At 41.1% G+C, this 24,730-nt stretch overlaps 1 protein-coding gene across 5 annotated transcripts in view; it reads left to right on the top strand.

Annotated features, from left to right (window-relative positions):
• PARD3B (par-3 family cell polarity regulator beta) overlaps positions 1 to 24,730 on the top strand; it is a 2,083,049-nt gene that overhangs the window by 1,011,990 nt on the left and 1,046,329 nt on the right. For all 5 annotated transcript variants that reach the window (XM_073646400.1, XM_073646398.1, XM_073646401.1 and 2 more), the window contains one exon: positions 3,795 to 3,914. In XM_073646400.1, coding sequence (XP_073502501.1) covers positions 3,795 to 3,914 — 120 coding nt within the window. The remainder of the gene's footprint in view (positions 1 to 3,794; positions 3,915 to 24,730) is intronic.

The raw sequence follows: 24,730 nt of genomic DNA, 5'->3' as shown, positions 1-24,730 counted from the left end.
ACATCACCATCAATGAGTTTAACTGACAAACAAACAAATTCTTCCCTTATCACTCCTAAACACTTTTTGCATAATAATTTGGAACACAGTGTACATATGCTTTTCCACAAAACACCAGTGGTTCACGTAGTGAATCTTACAGTTCTAACTTGCCAACCGTGGTCTGTATGGAGTTGTTCAATAAAGGGCCCAAAATTAAGATAACATAGATGGGAGAGGTCTCTATGAATAGGAATTCCTAAGTATTTGATACCCTGTGAGGGCCAAGCAAAGGGAAAGTTGGACTGGATGGAATCCTGTATGGATTTGGGGAGGGAGACATCGAGGGCCTCAGACTTCGCTGCATTGATTTTAAAATTTGACCATGTAACAAAGTGATCTATTTCACCCATAACAGCAGGGATGGATATATGTGATTGAGTGATATATACTAGGACATCATCAGCAAATAGAAAGCACTTGTACTCGGTGCCTCCCACCTCAATCCACCTAATATTGGGGTTATGGCTAATTGATGAGAGCAGGTGCTCCGTCACTAGGATGTATAAGAGAGGGGACAGAGGACATCCCTGCCTTGTCCCATTGGTGATTATGAAAGGTGATGAAAATGTTCTGACGCGCCCCCTGGGCCTTGGGACACCCTGAGCCGGACCCTTTTTGGTGGATGCTGGTGGTTGTAGTCTCCGTGGCGGCGACTCGGTTCCGTGGCTCAGGGCAGTCAAACCAGTGGCGGAACTATTTATGTGGTTTTGATATTTAAATGTCCGACTACGCCACCCGTGGATTGCGGTCAGAGTGAACCGCCGCTGCGGGGCAGACCGCTGAGGCTGGTGGTGTGGGTGCAGCAGAGCGTAGCATAACTCCCCACGGGAGGAGTATAGCCTCAGGGCAGTGTATGCGGAGGATGGGGGTGATGGTGCAGGGCAGCAGCAGTAACGACACGGAGACAGTGATGCAGTCCAGGGCCTTTACTCACAGTTCTTATTATCCAGACCACGTCTGCAGGTAACGGCTGCCCACGTCGTACTGTGCTCACCAGGTGAGGGTCTCAGACAACTCCCAGATAACTTTGGAGCGCTTCACAGGACCCCCTTTGTGTGTCCTTTGTCTGGCCTTTCTTACCAACCCTTCTGTCCGGCGGCCTCGGGCCTCCTCTTGGTAAACTTGGCGCCAGTTTCCCTGACCCTATGTGGTGCCTTCCTAGCGGGTGTAGCGAGGGGCTGCACCACATAAAATGTCACAGCCTCCGGTTTCTAGCTGAGGGTCGTTTCCCGCCTCCACTAGTTTCGGGGACCTGTTTCCCCCTTTGGCCTGACCCCTCCACGCAGGTGGATTCGGGCGTGCGGTGGCGACTCGCCCGTCCGCACCCCTGGGATCCCTTCATTCCTTGTTCCTGGAGCCTTCTCCGCTCCTCTTCCTTCCTTCTCCCTCTTCCAGGGCTGGGCCTCTGTTACTAGGCCCGCCTCCGGAGCAGAGCTCATGCAGAGCCCCTGCTCCCTGTCACTTCTGCTCAGACTTCTCTGCACTGAACTAAGATGGTGACCACCTTTTATACTCCCTTCTCAATGCACCCAGGAACTGCTTCCTCCCTGCTCCTGCACTACAGGGTTCCCCTTCCTCAGTGTTCCCTCCCCCCACTCCAGCCAGGGACAGGGACTGTCGTGCCCATCTCAGGGGCATATTGGTCGCCCTGCCCCGCGGCAATGTGGTGTAATGCATGCAGGTGTCGGGTCCTGATCCACACTCCATCCTTACCTGAGAGTGAGATATCACACCTCTGGGTGAGGTGCAATACCTCTGTAGCAACCGAGCCCTCAGGGTGCTACAGTTCCATTTATCTTCAGCCTAGGTGACGTATTGCGATACAGGGCCGTGATTTGGGCTATAAAAGGGTCCCCTAGACCCCTACACCAAACTTTTTAAGAGAATAATATTTGGCGTGCCAGGAGACTCTATGGAATGCTTTCTCAGCATCCAACGACAGTATCTAATTACAAATTTTTAACTGCATCTAGCCCAGGAAATACTTTGTGCCTAGTAGCAGTGTCTGCTAGTCAGCGGATTATCCCGGCTGTTAAGCAAGCTACACCACCTGTAGTTTGGACACTTAATTTTTTCAAAGGAAATGCTTCGGGACCACGGGATACTTAGTGAAGAGCATCAGGAGGCACCCCAAGGCATAGGGGCTGGGACTGGCAGTAGGATGCCTTGCGGTGGACAGCCGAGCTCGATCCTTATAAAAGCTTTTTAACTGCAGCAGCTTTAGTGGACGCTACTGGAGCTGGAATTACGCGGCTGCTGGCATGAGACTTGCCCTCCAATAGATCCTTGTAAATGGATTTAAAGTGTATTCATTCAAATTAGAGAGACAATTTAAATTAAAAAGCTTAGAGCTGCCTCCACCACAGGGGGGCTCGCTCGACCCACCAGCGGACAGGCACCAGTATTGGGAGAGGGGGGCTGGCCGTCAGGGTTCACCGCGGCTCTGGCACAAACCCGGCGACACGGAGGTGGCACGGGCTGGAGCGGACTGGCCGTGTCGGCTTCTCACTTTTTGGATTTTAGAAGGGCATGACATGCCTATATCTGTGTCTCCCCCTCCTTTTACTCCTCCACCTCTTTTCTTTTCGCATGACTATATGTACTTGTCACTTTTCCATGTGTTAGTTATGTCTTCTGAGCAGTTTGTCAGCTTTTGGACACCTTTGAAGGTGTTTTCTATGTGTTTCTATGTGTTTTTGTTTGCCTGCCATTGGTTTTAACTGTGTTCGAAGGTGTTCGAAGGTGTTCGACGAACAGTTCGACGAACAGTTCGGCGAACCCACGGGTGTTCGACGAACCGAACCGAACTCGAACACTACGGGGGTGGCTCAACACTAGTAACAGCCTCACTTGAGCCCCCGGGAATGTGAGTGTGGACACTGCTGGAACGGCGATGTCACCGGAGGTGAGTATAGGTGTTTTTTATTTTAACGGGGCCAAACATGGGAAATGAGAAGGGGTTGTCCTAGTAGTGGACAACCCCTTTAAGAACAATATTCTTCGGTCATTCAGTGTATTAATTTTTATACTTCTCATGCGCTGCATAGTTTAGAAAAAGACCTTGCTTCTAAGCATAGTATGGTGACACTTTATTGAAATAGCCCGCTGATAGCAGTGATTTATTGTCTGTAATGACAGAGAAGTAAAGAGAAGGTAACAGCTCTATTGAAATTTGTGATTAATTAGACTAAACAAGGGGCAAGAAATTAAAAGCTGACAAGTGAGTGGGTAATTAATTAGTCCCAGGTATGTTTTACAGTCCCTGCTGGAGCTTTCAAAGTCACTGCTATAAATGTGCTTTTCTAATTTTCTTATCAGAAGTGGCAAACTAATGTTGCATTAGGCTCCTGCCAACAGCCAGCTCTGTCCCTTCACTTTCTTTAAGGCTTTCTTTTGCGGGTATATAAGTATAACATGGACAGATTTGCGTGCAGCGTATGTTTTTTTCAGCATTAACAGCTTTTGTGTTTCAATCTTTCTAGTGAATTAAATTACATTGAGGCATTAAAGCAGCTCTGGATCTAAATATAGGCAGAAATCCTTATCGGTGCTTAGTTTGGACGCACATTTTCACTCTTGTTGGATGCTTGTCAAAATAGGTTCCTGGAACAATAAGAGCTTGTTGGCTGATCTCTAGTTTGCTGTATCTATCCTGTGTTAGAGCAGCTGGGTTTTCGCACAAGGTCTATAAGTTATGTTACATATTGATGAAGGACATATCAGTTAAAATCTTTTTTTTTTTTAATTTTTAGGTTTGGAAAAAAGAATAAAGATGATAAAGGAGGAAAAATAGATCAAAAAGGAAGCCCGAGACCTGGCACGGTGAGAGAGGAGGATCAGGAAGTTGATAAAATGAGAGAGGAACGCGACAGGTAAGAACGAGGGTACAAAACCATATGTGAGCGAGTGATTCTTATGTGCTAGAGTTAGTCTTCATTCTTATAGTAGGTTTTCTTAGGTAAGCCAATGACCTTCAACTCACTTAGGCAATTAGGAAACAGGATTGGGCAACAGGAGAAAGCATTTTTTTATTTAAATTGTTTTGAATTAAAGGCTTTGTCTTGGCTCAGAACAAAAGTGTGCAGTCACTCTATAGGACTGCAGGCTGCCAAATTGTGACATTGTGCGGTGTGCATGTGGGCACGTTTCCCCGGTATCCCCAGTGCAAGCAGTTGGTCACAAGACCCCATGTACGTGATTTGCTTAGTTGTTGTCTCCTGCCAACTAGTCTCATCCAACTTCTCATCATGACCATAGATGTGGTCACATGACCACCCGCTCGCGCACACTGTCGCAAGTCTGCTATACATAGTGACTGCAGACTTTTCGTCTGAGCCCAGACAACCCCTTTAAAGAGTTTCTCCAGTAACAATGAATTGACTAAAAAAGTTACTACATAATTTTTTAATGTAGCAGACCCCATGACCACTCACATTGCCTGTTGCACCCCTTCTTTGTCTTTGTATAAGAGAGAGCGCTCTGTATAGTTTGAAGTTTACTCTGTAAAGTTTGCTCTGAAAGCACTCTCTCTAAAGTTTTTTTACATTAGCAAGGCCTTCAGAAGAACAATAGAGGTGGTTTCAGCCACTTGAAGGGTATATTTACTTGGTCTGGGCACATCATAGTTTGCTGCAATTTTGTGAAAATCGTAGCAAATTCCACAATATACCCTTAGCGTGAGTACACCTATATCATAATCAGATGAGTCACACAAAGAGATCTTTCTGCATGTTGAAAAGCATCCTTAGGGTTGTCGCAAACACAACTTTTATTGCAAAAATGTGTTTTTGAGATGTTTTTCTGTCTGACGTTTTTGAGGCAAAGCTGGCAATTGGTACACAGACAGCCACAGAATTCACTATAATTCTGCCACCTGTAAATTCACTCTTTTCTCTCCATTAAAATGGGGAGGTTTCTTACCAGTCATAGATGTTATTACATTTCTAGAACCAAAAATCCATACAGTACATAAAGTAACTTATATGTAAAGTGATATTGAATAATACAACTTACCGCAATAAAAAAACCTCACACCACCATTATCATGGAAGAATCTGGCAATACAATAATGGCAGGATCTGCTAATTACCTAATGTCTATTGTGGCTGTTCCCAAGGGAAACATAAATTTGGCAAATTGATTTTTCATGTTCCATTTTTTTTACATACTCCTCCAAGTTGAGCTGAAGTTTCTAGCAAGCAGCTGCTCTGTATTCCACATTCACAAGTATTGGTATGCATATTTAGCTGTGTTCAAGGATATTTTATCCAACATCATCCATGTACAGTAATACAGTTGCAGTAGTATAGTTTCATAATATAGACATTAGTCAGCTAAGATATGGCTGTGCTTGAACGATAGTACTAAATCTGCACTGTCCTGGTAGTAAGAAATGATAGGCCTAGATCTGCACTGTCATTGCAGTAAGAAATGATAGGCCTAGATCTGCACTGTCCTGGTAGTAAGAAATGATAGGCCTAGATCTGCACTGTCCTGGTAGTAAGAAATGATAGGCCTAGATCTGCACTGTCCTGGTAGTAAGAAATGATAGGCCTAGATCTGGACTGTCATGGTAGTAAGAAATGATAGGCCTAGATCTGGACTGTCATGGTAGTAAGAAATGATAGGCCTAGATCTGGACTGTCATGGTAGTAAGAAATGATAGGCCTAGATCTGGACTGTCATGGTAGTAAGAAATGATAGGCCTAGATCTGCACTGTCATGGTATTAAGAAATGATAGGCCTAGATCTGGACTGTCATGGTAGTAAGAAATGATAGGCCTAGATCTGGACTGTCATGGTAGTAAGAAATGATAGGCCTAGATCTGGACTGTCATGGTAGTATGGAATGATAGGACTAGGACTGGACTGCCATAATAGTATTGAATGGTGGGACTAGGTGTGGACTGTCATGGTAATAAGTAAGGATAGGACTAGGTCTGGACTGTCATGGTAATAAGTAATGATAGGACTTCGTTCTGGACTGTCATGTTAATAAGTAATGATAGGACTAGGTCTGGACTATCATGGTAATTAATGATAGGACTAGTTCTGGACTATCATGATAATATGGAGTGATAGGACTAGCTCTGGACTATCATGGTAATAAGGAGTGATAGAACTAGGTCTGGACTATCGTGGTAGTAAGGAGTGATAGGACTAGGTCTGGACTATCATGGCAATAAGGAGTGATAGGACTAGGTGTAGACTATCATGGCAATAAGGAGTGATAGGACTAGGTCTGGACTATTATGGTAATAAGGAGTGATAGGACTAGGTCTGGACTATCATGGCAATAAGGAATGATAGAACTAGGTCTGGACTATCATGGTAATAAGTAATGATAGGACTAGGTCTGGACTATCATGGTAATAAGGAATGATAGAACTAGGTCTGGACTATCATGGTAATAAGTAATGATAGGACAAGGTCTGGACTATCATGGTAATAAGTAATGATAGGACTAGTTCTGGATTGTCATGGTAATAACACAAGCAGTAAGTCATTCCCTTTAGTTCTACATTTGTATCCCTATGTGATGTGCCTTTATGTAGTCATCTGTATACATGAAACCTTATTCTATATTGTAATATTTTGCTTTTCTTTTTGATTTTTGTATGTAAGAATGGTTCATAAAAATATACTTCTAAGATGACCTTATCAGGGATAAGGAATGACTTATATTGACCTGTGGAGCCCAATCCACATTGCTTCCTAAATACTATTCTACTTTTAAACTTTTTGCTACTGTTAAAATTGGTTTATCAACACGTGCACACCTGAATAGAAAAGCATTCCTGTTAAACAGTGCTCCTAAAGGTATTGTACGTGACTCCTAGATCTGATTCACAGACTAAGGTTTCCAAGAATATCAGCGGTACACAAAAGGCCAAGTTGCAAATAAAAACTAATGATCAAGTAGAGTCATTGATTTTTAAACAGGCAGAGATAGCGGGGTGGATTGGCCACACTCTTAAAGACTGTATTTCTGCATCAAGTTCATACCAAAATCAATAATGTCATTTTCGATAGAATGCACAAAAGAAATGTAAAATGCATTGAGTATAACACTTAATAACCTGTAGCTGTACTTGTTTTGCACTATAAATTTACTAACTATTGCTGTATTTTGGACTAGTGGATTTAATAGCATAAACTCTAGAATTCACAACTCTTAAGATAAAATATATATGCCAAGATGAATCACTGCCAGCCTTAAAGGGAGTGCATAGTATAATTCCAAATAGCTCTATGGGTTGTAAAACAGTCATCCACTTATATTTGCATGCAGCTGAAATCTTTCTGAACAGATTGAAAAGCCGCCTTAGTATAAATTAGACAGTAAATCACAATTCCCAGTTTGAGCTGCATACCTATAGCTTAGACATAAAACTCTTAGTGCTTTGTTGTACTGACAAAATATTTTTCCATGACAAGTTACAGGTAAAACATCACTTTTCTTTTTTATAGTAGGCTCAGCACAATGTATATCTATGCAACTATATAATGATGCTGAATATGATGTAAAATGGGTTAAAAGAAGCATTCACATTTGGTGGGGCAAGAATGGACATGACTGCACTGAAGACTGAAAATAGATTTTAGAGGAAAGTGTCACTGAAGGGAAGGATTCCTTGAATGCTTCAGGAGCAATACCGAAGAGTAGCTACAAACACTTAAGATATTTACAAGTTGCTATTTGTTTTGATGCAGAATCAGTTCTTCTATTAGATAAGAGTCTTTAAATGTGTACTAGTAATAAAATATTCATTGACATTTTGGGGGTTCATTAGCTCAGGCAAGACTTCTTTCTTTTCCCAATTTTAAAGAGAACCTGTCAGCATGATTTTGTAATGTGAAGTAAAGACATGGCTGTAATGGTGCTGTAATGCAGGGTAAATTGATGCCTTTGGTGAAGAAATCTACGTTGTTGTTCTTTGACGTTTTCTGCTGGTTAGATTTCAGTGGATAGTGGCCGGACCGTGCACTGAGTCTTCTCTACACTGTGATTCCCCGGCACCTCATCCTGGTGTCCCTCTGCATTGTTATCCTTGTATTTCTTTGGGTGTACTCCTGACTTAACAATGCAATTTCCTAAATAACATGAATGTAGATTGATGATCAAACATATTTTCACACCTAAATTTCCCAAAAGTAACATTCATCCCATGGCTGATTATAAGCATGTGCTTATTGTGCCTTTGGGTACATTTGACTCTGGTCAGAGAACATATAAATAAAGGGACCCTGTATTCTAGAGATGAGTGAATGTTTTGAAACTTGAATTCATCCTCCCAGAATTTGATTTGCAAGTAATTTATTTGCCACATATTACAAGTACTGGAAAGCCTTTATTTGCTGAGCACTCGGAGGTCTCCCAGTACTGTACTGAATCCCCTTTCAAGCTCTTTAATGACAACACAGCCATTGAAATTTCAGTGTCCTTAACATATATAGCTTAGGGTAAACGGATGGTAATTGGTAACCAACAGTCTATTTAAAGGGAATCTGTCACCACTTTGGAGTTATCAGACCTCTACTATGTGCATACAAGGTATAGAAAAGTAAATCTATACATACCTGTATGGCCCATGGTAGAGGTCTGAATGCAGAGAAATGTAGATTTATCTTCTTGCTTTTTCACAGGCTTTGCGTCCCCCGAACGCCAAGCTATCCCCGCCCATCTGCTTATTATTTCACCAATTTCCCGCCTATGTCCACGTTTACCATATTTCCCCCCTCCCCGCACGTCACAGGGTCCTGTGACGTGCGCTTTTTTTCCTCACCTTCCGGCGCATGCTCAAAGCGTGACTCACAGGGAGCGCGCTTTGTTTCCTCCCAGGCCCGTTAGCGGAGCACAGTGCCGCAGTGCTCTATTGTGCAGGCGCCAGGAAGTCACTGTGACTTCCGGGGGACGCCAAGCCTGTGAAAAGCCAAGAAGGTAAAACTACATTTCTCTGCATTCAGACCTCTATCATGGGCCATACAGGTATGTATAGATTTACTTTTCTATACCCTGTATGCCCATAGTAGAGGTCTGATAACTCCAAAGTGGTGGCAGATTCCCTTTAATAACACACTGCAATGACAGACATTTTATGCTTCATAAAATGTAAAACTGATTCAAAAATTATTCATTTTGCAAGCAGATGCCTGCCTTGTATGTATTTTATATACAAGTGATGTGCACCGAAGAAGCCGTGGCTTTTGGACATTTTTGGTCCAAAAATTATCCAGTTTTGGGGAGTAACAACAGATTTGTTCTTTAGAAAATGAACAAATGAATAAGTAATAACTTGCCTTCCAACAAGTATCCATTTTTAGAGAGCAGCAATAGGTTTGCTATTTGTAAATGAACAAACAATAGCTATTTAGCTAGCCTTCTAATAAGCATCCCTTTTTAGGAGCAGCAAACTGTTTGCGCTCTGGAAATTGAAAAATCTATGGATTTTTAATAAACAGGCCAAATAATGTCCCTTTTTTGAGAGAAGCAACATATTTTTTGCTTGGAAAGTGAAAAAGCAATGGCTTTTTCGAAATCAATGAAAAAATTATCCTTTTTTTGGTAGTAGTTTCAGATGTATTTACCCTGTTCTTGGTAGAACATAACAATGAAGGGTTACTGTATGCCCTTAACTTCTAAAAATCCAAAACTGTGCCAAAGCTTTAGGCAGTTGTGGCAAAAAGCTGCAAAGTAAGTTAAAAAATAGAATTGTGATCATCATTTTAATATGTAGGGTGAAACACAATCATTAACCAAAACAGAAGCAGCTGTGAAGGAGACTCTAAACTGGGTGAGGAACAACCAAACTATCTTACAAATGTGTAAGGTCATAGAAGACAGTCTCATTTCACAGGTCATACACCGTGGCAAGACTGAACACAGTGAAAAAGGTGCAATGTAATTGCACTGCATAAGCAAGGTCTGTCCCGGGCCAAGATGTCAAAGCATACTAAAGTTTCAAGGTGTGCTGTTAAAGTTCTTTTGAAGCTACACTAAGAAATTGGCAAAGTTGAGGACCATAGACACAGTGGTCGGCCAAGGAAACTTAGTACTGTATATCATGCTTTTTTCCCTTTGAAATCGGAAGATATTCAGCAGTGCGATCATTTTAGAATTGTCAGCAACTAGTGGAACCCAGCTATATCCATCTACTGGACATTGATTTAGGGAACTAGTCTTATTAGCATATGTGATGTCAAGAAGGAATTTTTCCCTGAATACAGAGACATTAGCATCTTCCTCATAGGGTTTTTGCTTCCTCTGAATTAACATATGCACTTATATCTACCCTCAACATTAAAAACTATAAAATTGTTAACTGTTTTCAGAAGTGGTCTTCATGAAAGAATTGCTCCCAAAATAAACCACCTTTGACAAGGAAACAAGACCAAGTAACTGAACTATGCATAAAAATATAGAAACTTGGATGTAGAAAATGGCAGCAGGTGCTCTGGACTGATGAGTCAAAATTTTAAATATTTGGATATATTAGAAGCCATTTTGTTTGCTGAAGGGTTGGAGAATGGTATAATAATGAGTGCCTACAGGCAATAGTAAAGTTATGTGGAGTTTTCTTGAAAGTTTGGAGTTGTAGTTCACAAAATGGAGTTGGGGATTTTGTCAGGATTAATGATGTCCTCAATGCTGAGAAATACAGGCAGATACTTATCCATCATGCAACAACAGTCAGGGAGGCTTCTGATTGACTCCAAATTTATTATGCAGCAGGACAAAGACCCAAAAGATGCGGCCAATGTCATTAAGAATTGTCTTCTGTGTTGAGAGTCTTGTAAGTGATGACATGGCCCTCACCGAACCTTGATCTTAACATCATCATGTCTGTCCGGGATTACATGAAGGGACAGAATAATTTACACAAATAACATCCACAGAAGATCTGTGGTTAGTTTTCCAAGATATGTGGAACAACTTCACAGACAAATTCCTTCAAAAACTGTGTGTAAGTGTACCTAGAAGAATTGATGCTGTTTTGAAGGTAAAAGCTGGTCATACCAAATATTGATTTGATTTAGATTTCTTTTTTGTTCATCCATTTTGAACTTTGTTAATTGATAAAAATAAACTATTAACAGTTATATTTTTCTATTTTTGAAAGCATTCTTACTTTGCAGCTTTTTTCTACACCTGCCTAAAACTTTTTCTCAGTACTGTAAATAAAAAAAAAGGAAAGGCCAAATTAGTCTAGGTTGATAAACAGGGGTTTGGTAAGTTTTTAGATGTTTTCCATTTTTCTTACTGTGCTTCCGTGCATTAAAATGTAGGAAGCAGAAGAATCAGATTTTTCACAGGATCCATTGTTCCTCCATTTTTTTTTATAGAATTTAAACATCAGTCACCTAACAGCCATTTCGTCCTTTTCCGAGGAACCCATTAGCTGTCAAATTGAGCTGATCATGAAATTGCAAGCTCCCAAATCATTAGACTACAAACACTGGGACATCGAACCACAGACAAAAGCACTAGACCACTTACCAATAAAGCCTGTGGAAGTAAACCATTCCACACCGGGAATGAAACACTCAGACAATAGTAACATGAACTGGAGTGATAAACCATTGGATGGTGGATCAGTAGGGAGAGGGCATTTTGCCAGCTTTGTCTTGGTTGCCATAGTAACTTCTGATTTATCTACAATTCGGTTTGGTTGAGTATTTTTCCCATCTGCTTTGCCTTTCATTACACCCGGTCTCCTGAATGCACTAGAAGCTCTGATATGATGGAGACCTGTGGTCTAGCTGATCTCATAGTTTCTTCTAGTATGAAGTGTGTACTCGCATGTTGTACTGGAACCTGCTAGCTGTTAATAAGGAAAAATTAACATCTGTTTATAGGAGAGCTGTGTGTTTGACATACCAAATTCACATTTCTGAAAGAAAATGTCTTGTGCCCACATTCTTGAGCAGTACATCGTGACAGGTTCAGCTGTTCAATCCATCATATTGTAAAACATGGCGATTCAGTTTTCACTTTTCAGATTCTCACATTAGTTCAGTACTTGGCAGTTAACAGGAACATGTTCTACACTTTAAAAGAAAAAGACAGTCTTATTTATTAATAGTAGTCTGACACACTGACAAGTTTGTACCATCTGTCGAAGGAAGAGGACTTGAAAGTCTTCAAGAATTTTTGCTATATGCTTAATGTGATTTATAACTCAATATTTAGCTTAGGATCTAGGGTCAGGAATCACTGTTATGTCGGCACTGATACATAGTACTTACAAGCTTCTGTCATTTTCCATTTCCCTTTTTGTGTATTGTTTTTACTGAGATTTTTTAAAACTGGCAGCGCTTAAAACCCCTTCTCCTTAAAGGGAACCTGTCACCAGAAAAGAACGCTATTAACCTGCAGATATGGGGTTAATCTGTAGGTTAATAGCGTTACTAACCTGCCCAGCGCCCGCACTTAGTCAAATGCTGCAGGTAGAAAATGAACTTTATTCCCCCCGGCAGCGTTCCAGTTTCAGTCACAGGGGTGGCGCCGGTGATGGTCAGGTTACCGCTCTGAGAATGCAGGGGGGCGCTTGTAACCGCGTTCCCGGCCCTGACTGACACTGGCTCTGCATTGGGGCCGGCTTTCAATCAGGGCCAGGGTCGTGGTTACAGCCTTCGCTCTGTATTCACAGAGCTGTGACTGACTCCACGCTGGTGCCACTCTGGTGACTGAAACCGGAACACTGTTGGGGGGAATGAAGTTAATTTTCTCCCCGCAGTGGTCAGCTATGTGCAGGTGCCAGGCATGTTAGTAATGCTATTAACCTGCAGATGAACTCAATTTCTGCAGCTTATTACCATTTTTTTCTGGTTTCAGGTTCCCTTTCATTCTCCCACATTTTGGCTTGCAAACATCTCAGTAATCTGCTGTCACCACTAGGGTATCATATCCCTTTATAATTCTATAAGCCCCCATATATTAAGACTGGCATTTTGAACACCATTGTTAATGAAGGGGCATGCCACTTAATGAATTAGGCACATTTTATCACTAAATTTCTGGCTTAACTTATGGCACTAAAGTGGAATAACTTTTGAAGAATTTGTTGGGCAGACATTGCCATATCCTGTTCTGCCCATGCTTTGCCCAGGATTTGTGTGAAAATGACAAAAGTAGCTGCATTTTTGCTAAACTTGGAGTTGAACAATAATTTTACGACTTTTAAAAGTGTTTTATGACACAAATCTGTCAAAAACACTTTGATGAATCAGGGCCTTGATGTCTCCTCTGGAGCCAGCGGCGGGACAAGATTTCTTGGCAGTCAAAGCGATGGATTCAAAATGGACCCCACTACAAAAGTTCAGTGTCCTACAGGGTTCACATATTCTGACCATACGGAGCTGCGATGACGTGTAGATTGACATGGTTTGCAAAAGATTGCTGTTAAAAACACCTTCAATGTTAATGCAGTAATTACCAATGAAAGTAGCTCCGGTTGCTCTCATTTGCAAACCAAGAATTTATGTATGAAGCTGCCTGAGAGCAGATAAGTATTCAATCTTCAATCGTTCAAACAATACCTACCATTGAACAAAAGGTGAATGCGCACAGCTATATGCAGTTGGAAAACAAATACTCACATTCTGCACATTTCTAGAAACACTAACACCTGCATAGACACCCACTTGTATGCAAATACTGCAGACACATCCTCCTTACACATGTATACACACCTTACATCCACAAAGACAGGCAACTGACTTGCTTACACACACTGTACACCTGACACACTCCAGATACATGTTGACAATCACCATGCATACTCCCACTGCACACAACCCATGCACAGATAGATCTGCTGTAAATTGCATTTATGCTGAAAAATAATAGTGAACGAGCGCTCCTAAAAACTCTTGTTTCATGATTATTTTACAGTGTAAACAGGCTGCCGATCACCCGGTGAATGAGCAAAATGTGAAATGCATTGCGCTTGAGATCATAGTTCTCGGCGGTGCATCTTCCTCTGTAAATAAGATTTGTGCTGCTGAGAACCATGGCAGCCTATGTGCGCTGAGCGATCTATTGCAGATCACTCAGTGCACATTGTTTACTGCGGTTTGCCTGTGTAAACAGGTTATTAAACAACTAACCATTGGTAAAGTTTTGCCAATCGGCAGTTGTACTGTGCTGTTGGTCTGTCTGTGTACATGGGCCCTTACTCTTCATACAGGTCTAATTTTAATTAAACTAGTGAAAGGTTTGGTAGGACATTCAGGGTGTCTTTTACAACTGTGCTGTTTGATAGGACATTCAGGGTGTCTTTTACAACTGTGCTGTTTGATAGGACATTCAGGGTGTCTTTTACAACTGTGCTGTTTGATAGGACATTCAGGGTGTCTTTTACAACTGTGCTACCCTATACTATGGCAAAACTAAACAGCTTTAGGTAAGGCTGTACTTAAACAGGATTCAGTGATTTAGGGGTATATTCATACACATCATTCAGTTAGGCATATAGTCACACATGGCAGATGTGTTGTTGAAATTTCTGCAATGGTTCCTAATGGAAGAGGTTTGCTGAAATCCATGTGCTTGCTGAGTCTAAGAACTAAAATGAGCCAAATATTGAGCAGAGCAAATAAAAACATTTCAAAAACTTTAAGACACTTGATCTACTACTATAGCTTGTCTGTGATGTCTGTATCTGTTACTTCTATTTATAACTACTTGTAGAGCATAACTACCCTATGAAATATGTCTGTTAGGAACTATTATGGAACTACAGTTGACACTATACACAGTTCAATTAGACTTCCGGGAACTTTATATCACTTATTCTAAAGGCTCTCACTTTACACTGTGTCATTATTTAAGAAAATCTAGTAGTCTGTGTAAAATTATGTACACCCCATTAATCCAAAACTTGTAGAACCACCTATAGCAGCGATAACTTAATGTCAAACAGAACGATTACATCATCTGTCTCGCCTCATTCATGCCGCTGTTGCTTGTCTTGAAATTGTAAAAAGGAAAGGAAGAGCAGGAATCCATCTCATTGTACTGTGTGTGCGAGAGATGACCGCAACTAGTCTCCTACCACCAGCTCAGGGTGGACTGCAAATTACTAGAGCCTTCACAGCAGAAAATCGGTGAAAATACAAAAAATGACCAGTGTTATTTCTCATAGACTCACACAGGACATGTCTGAGAAGTTACCTGAAAGTAAGGTGACCCTTTAACATTCGTATTAAAGGGAGTACTTAGTTTTTTGATGCCTGCATCAAAACTGTTTTGTTTAATAGTTGTTTACTTACTAAAGAAAGAGGATATCAAAAGCAGTTTTGTTCTTGTCACTTTTAATGACCTTTGTTATGTCAGTATCTTATATGGAAGAAAATCCCATCTGGACATTTTTTTAAAAAATAATTATTTAAAATGTATAAATGTGCCAATCATGGTTTTTACAGCTAGTAGTGCAGCAGTGCCTACTTACCAAAACAAGAGACTGTGCACACATTTCGTAATAGCTTTGTACAATGAAAAACTGCTTGCCTCATGTTCCCTATCTTTGCTGAATTGACTTGTACGTCATACTCTGAAACTACCTACAGGGGTGTTTTGCTGAAGAACAAAAAGGTAAAAAATATAATTTGAATCAAACTCAGTGAAAAAATGGTCTGCGCGTTGATTGAATCACTGGCTAGCTGCAAGTAGAAACTTGGGAAGAAATCTCCATCCATTTTTTTTGCTTCAGAATGACAGATGACCCATGAATGGTGGAAAAATGGATTCTGGGAACACAGCTGAAAAACAGTCTTAACAGGGATAATTTTGTCTCCTTTTAGCAAAAATAGACATGTATGACAAAACTAGTTTTTTTCTCCTTATGTTATTCCTGAAAGTTTCTCTTCAAAATATATGCATTGCAAAGAAAGGGAGGAAAACATTAAGGAACTGGAAATATAAGATCTGGAGCATTTGACTTGTGACCTTCACAAGGCAGCGCAAGTCAATAGGTGGGAAATGAAGTTGCCAAAACAAAGATGGCCTATGGTTTTCTTTAATGAGAGGTCACTGTGTAAAAATTGAGACCACTAGCTAAAGAGAGTAATTACTAGAGGTTTTATGATTTCTCCTTGCTTAGTTATTCTTCAGACTTTAAAGGGCAAAGTCGCTGAGTACACAACTCAGATTCATTATCCAGCAAGCCATTAGTGCTGGAGATCCCTATTGAATGGCCATGTCTATAATGGAGTCTAAACCGTATGAAACATTATTGGTAATTGGTTTTCATTAACCTTTTGGCTGCATGTAACTAGAGCGATGCAGACTCCATCTTCAAAAGATGATTAATATTCTTGAAGTTAAAATACAGACATAATTTGTACAAACTGTAGGTTGTAATTCTCTGGTCATGGGGAATAAAAAGTAAAAGGTTACTAGATCGGATCTTTTTATTCCTTTATTTACACTTTCCAAAGATCTGAGCAACAAATAGAGACAAAACGACACGAGGAAAGTGTACCCTCAATGCATGCTAAGCAGATGTAGATGACAATGCTTCTATTCTACAAAGCAACTATTTGCCCAAGATCACGAGCCATGAAAAGAAACTGATACAGGTGAAAATAAGATAATTTCATTCATGAACAGATGATACAAACTCTGCAAAAGAAAAAAAAAGACTCTTGTATTTATAATATTCTTATTTGTTTTACCAGCTACAAAAGGCGAAAAGTCCACTACATGCCCCCCCCCCTCCTCTACAAAACAGAATGTGAAGTGTTTGTGCTAAAAAGCAGTGTGAACATCTAGCATAGTCACATGTGTACTACAGGATCTGTTGCTAACCAAGGCGCCAATCATATTTTGTTTCCTACACAGTAAGTTCCTTAAGAACTTTACTTGACTCACTAATGAACATCTGGAATGGTGAATGCTGGTTTTCTTGAGGATTAACTATCTGAATTTTGAAATTTCACAAAAACCTGCTATGGAATTCTGACTTAATAGAAGTTCAGGATCTTCAACCCTTGGCTGGAGTAGTCAGCAGTTACAGAGAAGGTGTTTTGCTCTGAAGGTACTGTCCTGTGCTGCATTACACAGACAACCCATTCATTTTAACGAGCAGTAAATTTGTGCTTAGTTTATCTTTGAGTGCCCTGCAGATAGATTGGTAGACATTTTTACATAGTTTATAGCAGATCAGTATTGGTGCTAACAGGGAAACACTTTGCTGTAAGCTTATTTTCAGCAGACTCTTCTAGCAAGTAAGGAACATCCAAAGTGGAGAACCTCTTTTGTAAAAGAATTTGTTGCTTTAGACAGAAAATCCTTTTTGAGGTTCACATCTTGTTGTCTTTGTTTTGGTTTAGTTAATTGTAATCTATGATTATTTGGTTCTTGCTGTTATAAAATAAACTTTACAGCACTTTTTTTTGATGAGACAACAGTATGCCCATAGCAGTCAATATTAACAAGCAGAGCTTTCCTAAAATGGGATGGATGGAGGGACAGACAAGCAGGGTGAGGAGCAGCCAAACTCTGCTTCAAAGGTGAAAGTTTCATGGGGTCCGAATTAATGGTGTCCTAAATGCTGAGAAATACAGGCAGATACTTATTAATCATACAATACCATCAGGGGGGCATCTGATTGGCTCCAAATTTATTTCACAGGAGGACAATGACCCCTAAAATAGATCCAATGTTATTAAGGACTGTCTTCAGTGTAAAGAAGAGCAAGAGGTCCTGGAAGTGATTATATGGCTCCCATGGAGCCCTGATCTTAAAATCATTGACTTTGGGATTATTTGAGGAAACAGAAGGATTGGGTGCAAGCCTTCATCCACGAAAATTCTGTGGTTAGTTCTTCAACATGTTTGGAACAATCCAGCAGAGTTAAAGTGTACCTACTGTAAAAGAATTGATGCATTGATGCTGGTCACACTCAATATTGGTTTGATTAAATCTGTCTTTTGTTCTTTCACTTTGCATTTTGTTAATTGATAGCAATAAACTATTAACATTTTTATTTTTAAAAGCATTCTTACTTTTCAGCATTTTTTTCCACACCTGCCTAAAATGTTTGCACAGCACTGTACATCTTACATGTCCATCATCCTTTTCATCTGAACTGTCCATACTACATCGAGTATTTTATATGTGAAGTGGGTGGCATGCTTTATCAAATGATTGTATAGATATATTCTGTGCAACAGCACATGGAGGCTGTATGGCTCCCGTTCAAAGGATCTGTACATCTGTAAAGCAGGTGTCTGGATGCAATGCAAAGAGATGACGAGGCAGGAACAGTAGGGGATTGAGATGATTCTATTTATATACAGCAGTAACTTTAAACAATTAGTGTTAGTACCAAGGTAAATTAACAGAACTAATAACAGTAATCTTGGAATAGCAAAGAAAGTATTCCACTATTTAAAGCTAATGTTCTCTTCGCAAAGTTGGTGCGCCCAGATGTGGTAGTCACCTTGTAAGTTCTCTCTGAAGCTCTGACCCTAGTGGGGGTCACTGGGTTTTCCCGCTGGGCCGCAAGTCTCTCTCTGACATAGTCTATCAAAGTCCATTGAGCCTTCCACGCATCAACTGGCTCCCTCCCTACCTGTAATCCTAGTACCAGCTGACCCTGGTACCGTAGGTGATAGCTGGAAGTAACGACCCTGCTCACTCGCGCTGTTCCTCCGCAATTGCAGGCGTGCCTCTCCTGTCACAGTCTCCTCACGGATCTTCCCAGCTTGACTCTTAGGCTTGGGGCGGAGAGGACTAGGTCTCAGCTCTTGACAGGCGATGTGGGGTATCGGAGACTTAACTAGTGTGGGGCGTGGATCCTGACCCTGGCCACTGTAAATATAAAGTGCCTCAGCGAGGTAGTCGTGGGCGAGTTGTGGCCCCTGCTCGCTTTGGCACCTTACAGACAATTTGTGTCCTCCCTCTGATGTGTGGCTTTGCATGTGACATTCTTCACTTCACACCATCCGGTCGCGGCTGTCTCCAGACATTTCTCTTCTGGGACCAGGGCAGTAATAATTTCCGAGGACACAAAGTTATTAACCATAACTGGAGTTTTACTTGGGGGAAAGGAGTAATTACAATATTTACAGTCTGGTAGATTGGATAAGGCCCAACAGGTTCTTGTCTCCCATACAGGTGCTAAAATCATCTTCAGCCCTGGTGCCCTCTTTAGGTGAAGCATCTCTCTGTTTCTATTCCTTAGCCTAGGAGATGGTTCCTCACCAACGACAGTGTGCCCAGATCCTTTATCTCTCTCACAGCTTATCCTGGAGTCCTATTTTCCTCTGCTATCTGCAGACTAGAAGTGCCCCGGGTCCTCAATACCTCCGTTGAGTTTCTCCGGCCGGCTAATGGGACTCCTCCGTGAGGAGATATTCACACTACGGATTCACTGTCTGAGGGTAGAGAGCCCCCATCTACCCTAGCAACCAATTTCCCTGGACGTCCGCACGTAACAGTTCCTGTCACGTCCCTGACAGGGCTTCAACTGAACTCAAAAATAACGGCTACAGCTATTTTTAGCACACCCAGAGGCTCCACCCACTAAGCCATCTGCTTAGCAACTGCCTTGCCTCTCACTGACAACTATGCCCAGCAGTGGCATCTTGTGGCTGATAAAAAGTACTGCGGCCCCAAAAGAAATTATATCTAACCTCTAGACATGCTCAATGTCTATCCCTGTCACTATGTTTCCCCCTTACTCTACTGACTGCGCCACTGAAATTAACCCTGTAACTTGACCTAATAGCAGTTCAGAGAGTGCCTAACTATGGGGATATGTAATTCTAACTACTTGAGTCCCAGGGGAAGTTTACACCCTTCCTCACTATTACATAGGCATAACTTGGAATTCTCCTGTGGGGAATCTGGACCTTGCTAGGCGGTGACCGGCACCTGTGTGGCGCAGACTTCCCGCTGAGGCCTGTCACGCTGGACTCAGCGGCGTCTCTCTGGAGCATGTCTGCTCCACTCTCTTCCCTGGCACCAAATCTGCCTGCGGTTTGGCTCGCAGGGCTTTTACATCAAGGAAGTCCTTCCTGTGGGTCAAACCAAGTACGATCCCTGGACTCATATGTGAAATAATTAGCTGTTTATTGTTGTCTCAACATACAAGTCATCAGACGTTTCAGCCCCTCCTGGGCTTTTTTCATTAATGTAGGTTGAATACATTCAAGGGCTTATATAAGTAACATGAGGGAAATGACATCATAGTGAGGCTAGTTGCAAGATAATATAATTAGCACAGTAAAATAACATAACTACAATAGATTATAATTTCACTACATCATATACACACATTATAGTTATTACTTCTACAATCCCTGCACATGTTAATAAAATATAAATCCTCCAGAAGTCAACTTATTATACATTTCTATAAATAAATGATACATACTTATTATTGTATTTGTCTAAATGTTGATACATCAAAATCACCTTACCTACTGTTACACCAGTAGCGTAATCACAGTTATATCTTCAAAACTAAAGTATTGTGACTTGTTTCTGTTAGACTAAATAGTGAAATAGTGAATAGTTTTTTCAAACATTGATTTTGGGGTCCAAATGAGGGATAGACCTCTGCCAAAAAACTCTGTAAAAAGCAATGCTGCTCTTTTTTATATCCTCTGAGGGTTCCATACCTGCAAGCCATTGGCTTCAACGAGCTTTGATAAATGCAGCCAACAATAGAGTATTTATTTCAAGTTTGCCATCCTTTAAACTTTTACAATCAAAACCATATTTATTTGCTGCTTTTTTATTTTTCAATATTACTTTCTTTGGCTCATTCCTAAAGGTTTATATGAACAAAACATGTAAGAAATTCATTTTTGGTTGGTGTCCGCATGAGAAGAGTTTAAATGCATTCCAGAACTGAGAATCGAGGATGTATTTAGCTTACATTCACACAGCTGCCAAATACACAGGCATTGCCCCCAGAAATAGAGTATGGAAAAGTCTGAGTTTGTCTGAGGTTTTATCAGCTCATTGACACCAGTGAGAATCATCAGACCTAAAACTGGAAAGAGAAGAAGCGCTAGCAGAACAGAATACTCAAATGTAGAAATTCGGGCCAGATGTTGATTTAATAGACAGTTAGGATCAGATAGGTCCATTAGCACGATGCACTGAGGACCTAATATCCTGCATCCTCATTAACTGTTAATTCCCATTTTAATTGCATACAACTGACATGTGCATAACACATGTTTCACCTTATTGTGGCCACATACATATGGGCTATCAGATGAAGTACTAGCTACTAAACTCTCTTAATGCCTTAATGTCCTTTCCTGGACACTAGACAATTTAGGAAAATGCAGGCTGAGGAGTAGACATCTGTAGCGTTAAACTGTTGTAATAGATGCACATCGTGGGAACTGTCCTGTCCAAATGTCTGCTCTCACTTGGATAACATGTTTTACAATCATACACCCTGAAATCCTTCCAGCTGTTTCCTAGTGTGGGGTTTGCAGTCAGTGGCCGAGGCTACCTACAGTAAGAATAGGTCCAGCTGTTTGTTAGCCACATATACTCCCAAAGGTTTGCATGTTCTGCATACACTTCCGGCTTCAACTGGGCCCTCTGGAGGAAAAAGATCAACTCAGCCAACAATTTGTGCTGTAAATATTATTGAAGAATATTCTGCTTGAATTGAAATATCCCTTAAAATGCTGATAATGGACAGATAGGACCTGTATGGGAAAATATTAGACACTTATTGAAGCAGATGGCTGAAGGGTATTTTATTATCAAGGCCAGAAGATTTCATTTTACTGGTGATACATACAGACCCTTTTCACATCTGATATTATTGTTATTGCCAATGCTGACATTTTTGTATTTGAAGCAGTGTCAGCTCTACCTGTTAAAGCAAGAGTTTGAAACAAACATTTACTGTAATTATGGTGTATAGTGAAGCTATATCTTGTTATTTTCTGTTGTAAATTTCCAAATTAATGATTTAAATATAGTTATATTAGAAACTAGAGTTCAATTAAAGGGGTTAGTTGGCCTTAAACTACACTCTAGACATGTCTAGATGGAATGTGGTAGAAGTAGAAGTATACTTGCATACTTGCAGTCACATTACCGCCAGCTCCCAGCGCCAGCACCTGGAAATCCTCAAAGTGCGCAGCACATGAGATGTGAGGTTTCTCTAGTCTGCAGTCACTCTGTGACTTGCTACTTATAGTTGAAGGCTGGACATCCCCTTTAAGGAAATAATGCATTGGAGCCATTTTTGAGCTGATCCCGGGAACATATTTCAGAAAGATTGTTATAAGCCATAGAACATCAGAAAGAAAATTGTTCACTTGAAGTGCAGTCATTTACTGGAAGATTCTCAGCAATGACAAGTGAGACATACATGCCCGCTAGTACCCCAAAAGTGGAGAACACTATGCTTTTTTTAGTCATAGAAAAGTAAAGGATGATATCTATTAGGAGATTTTTTCGTGTGCAGGTAAGCCTTGTTTTTTTATAGAGTGGGGTTTTAGGGAACATAAAAGCACACTGAAATACAATTATGGTAACCCATACATAACTGGGGACACTAATACAATTTCTTATCGATCAACAGAATAGTTTTAATTGTTAGGTTCAAACTGAATTTTTTCTAGAAGTTTTTGGAGAATAAATAGAGTGTAAACTTTCTAAATCAACCTCAAAACACCTCAAAAAAGATTCAGCTCTAAAAACTCAGCAAGAAGACTCTGTGTGTGCATACCCTTGGAGCGTTTGTTGCCCCAGCACTAGGACCCATGTTCCATTAGCTTGTCCAAGGTGAGGATGAATTGTATGAAACAGCATTCTGGCATGATTGCTGTTGCTCCATGTAACACTGGTAGGTATATAGAAAGAGGCAAGTGGGGGGATTTTGGCTTATATAGCACAATCAACAGGCAGTTTTATCTGTCTAACGCTTCTATCCACCTCTGGTTAAAAGGGTTGTCCAGTACTTGCGGACATGGACATGCGGCTCGTCTTTCCAGACCGCAGCATGTGAATTTCTATGAAATACATGCGGATTCACCTGCGTGCAGCGCTTTGGACACAGCATAAACACTGGCAGTACGGATAGTCTGCACATACCCTTAGCTGCTTCATAAGACATGTACATTTTTAAAAAGATTATCAAGGGGTATACATGTTATATATATACAGTGGGTACGGAAAGTATTCAAACCCCTTTAAATTTTTCACTCTTTGTTTCATTGCAGCCATTTGGTAAATTCTAAAAAGTTCATTTTTTTTCTCAAAAACAGAAATGTAGAAATTTTTGCAAATTTATTAAAAAAGAAAAACTGAAATATCACATGGTCATAAGTATTCAGACCCTTTGCTCAGTATTGAGTAGAAGAACCCTTTGGAGCTAGTACAGCCATGAGTCTTCTTGGGAATGATGCAACAAGTTTTTCACACCTAGATTTGGGGATCCTCTGCCATTCTTCCTTGCAGATCCTCTCCAGTTCTGTCAGATTGGATGGTGAACGTTGGTGGACAGACATTTTCAGGTCTCTCTGGGGATGCTCAATTGGGTTTAGGTCAGGGCTCTGGCTGGGCCAGTCAGGAATGGTCACAGAGTTGTTCTGAAGCCATTCCTTTGTTATTTTAGCTGTGTGCTTAGGGTCATTGTCTTGTTGGATTGTGAACCTTAAGCCAAGTCTGAGGTCCAGAGCACTCTGGAAGAGGTTTGCATCCAGGATATCTCTGTACTTGGCCGCATTCATGTTTCCTTCAATTGCAACCAGTCATCTTGTCCCTGCAGCTGAAAAACATCCCCATAGCATGATGCTGCCACCACCATGTTTCACTGTTGGGATTGTATTGGGCAGGTGATTAGCAGTGCCTGGTTTTCTCCACACATACCGCTTAGAATTATCACCAAAAAGTTCTATCTTCATCTCATCAGACCAGAGAATCTTATTTCTCATAGTCTGGGAGTCCTTCATGTGTTTTTGAGCAAATTCTATGCGGGCTTTCATATGTCTTGCACTGAGGAGAGGCTTCCGTTGGGCCACTCTGCCATAAAGGCCCAACTGGTGGAGGGCTGCAGTGATAGTTGACTTTGTGGAACGTTCTCCAATCTCCCTACTGCATCTCTGGAGCTCAGCCACAGTGATCTTGGGGTTCTTCTTTACTTCTCTCACCTAGGCTCTTCTCCCCCGATTGCTCAGTTTGGCTGGACGGCCAGGTCTAGGAAGACTTCTGGTGGTCCCAAACTTCTTCCATTTAATGATCATGAAGGCCACTGTGTTCTTAGGAACCTTGAGTACTGCAGAAATTCTTTTGTAACCTTGGCCAGATCTGTGCCTTGCCACAATTCTGTCTCTGAGCTCCTTGGGCAGTTCCTTTGAGCTCATGATTCTCATTTGGTCAGACATGCACTGTGAGCTGTGAGGTCTTATATAGACAGGTGTGTGCCTTTCCAAATCAAGTCCTATCAGTTTAAGGCTATGTGCCCATGATGCAGAAATGCTCCCGATTTTTCCTGAGCATTTCTGTATCTCCCTGGCAGAAAAAAACGCATGCGGATTGTACATGCGGATTGTACATGCGTTTTTCCTGTCAGGGACAAGCGGAAGTGAAGCGTTCTTCACATGCATTTCTGCATGCGGGTTGTCAAGCGCTTTCCAAGCGATTTTAGCATCACTTGGAAAGTGCTTGACAACTTGGTCACACTATATAAATCCATGC

This window comes from Phyllobates terribilis, unplaced genomic scaffold (genome assembly GCF_046119375.1).
Source record: "Phyllobates terribilis strain yellow unplaced genomic scaffold, ASM4611937v1 Scaffold_9__5_contigs__length_417890890, whole genome shotgun sequence".
In the NCBI taxonomy this organism is placed as follows: Eukaryota; Metazoa; Chordata; class Amphibia; order Anura; family Dendrobatidae; genus Phyllobates; species Phyllobates terribilis.
The sequence above is the reverse complement of the archived record's forward strand: the minus strand, read 5'-3'. Positions and strand labels throughout refer to the sequence as shown.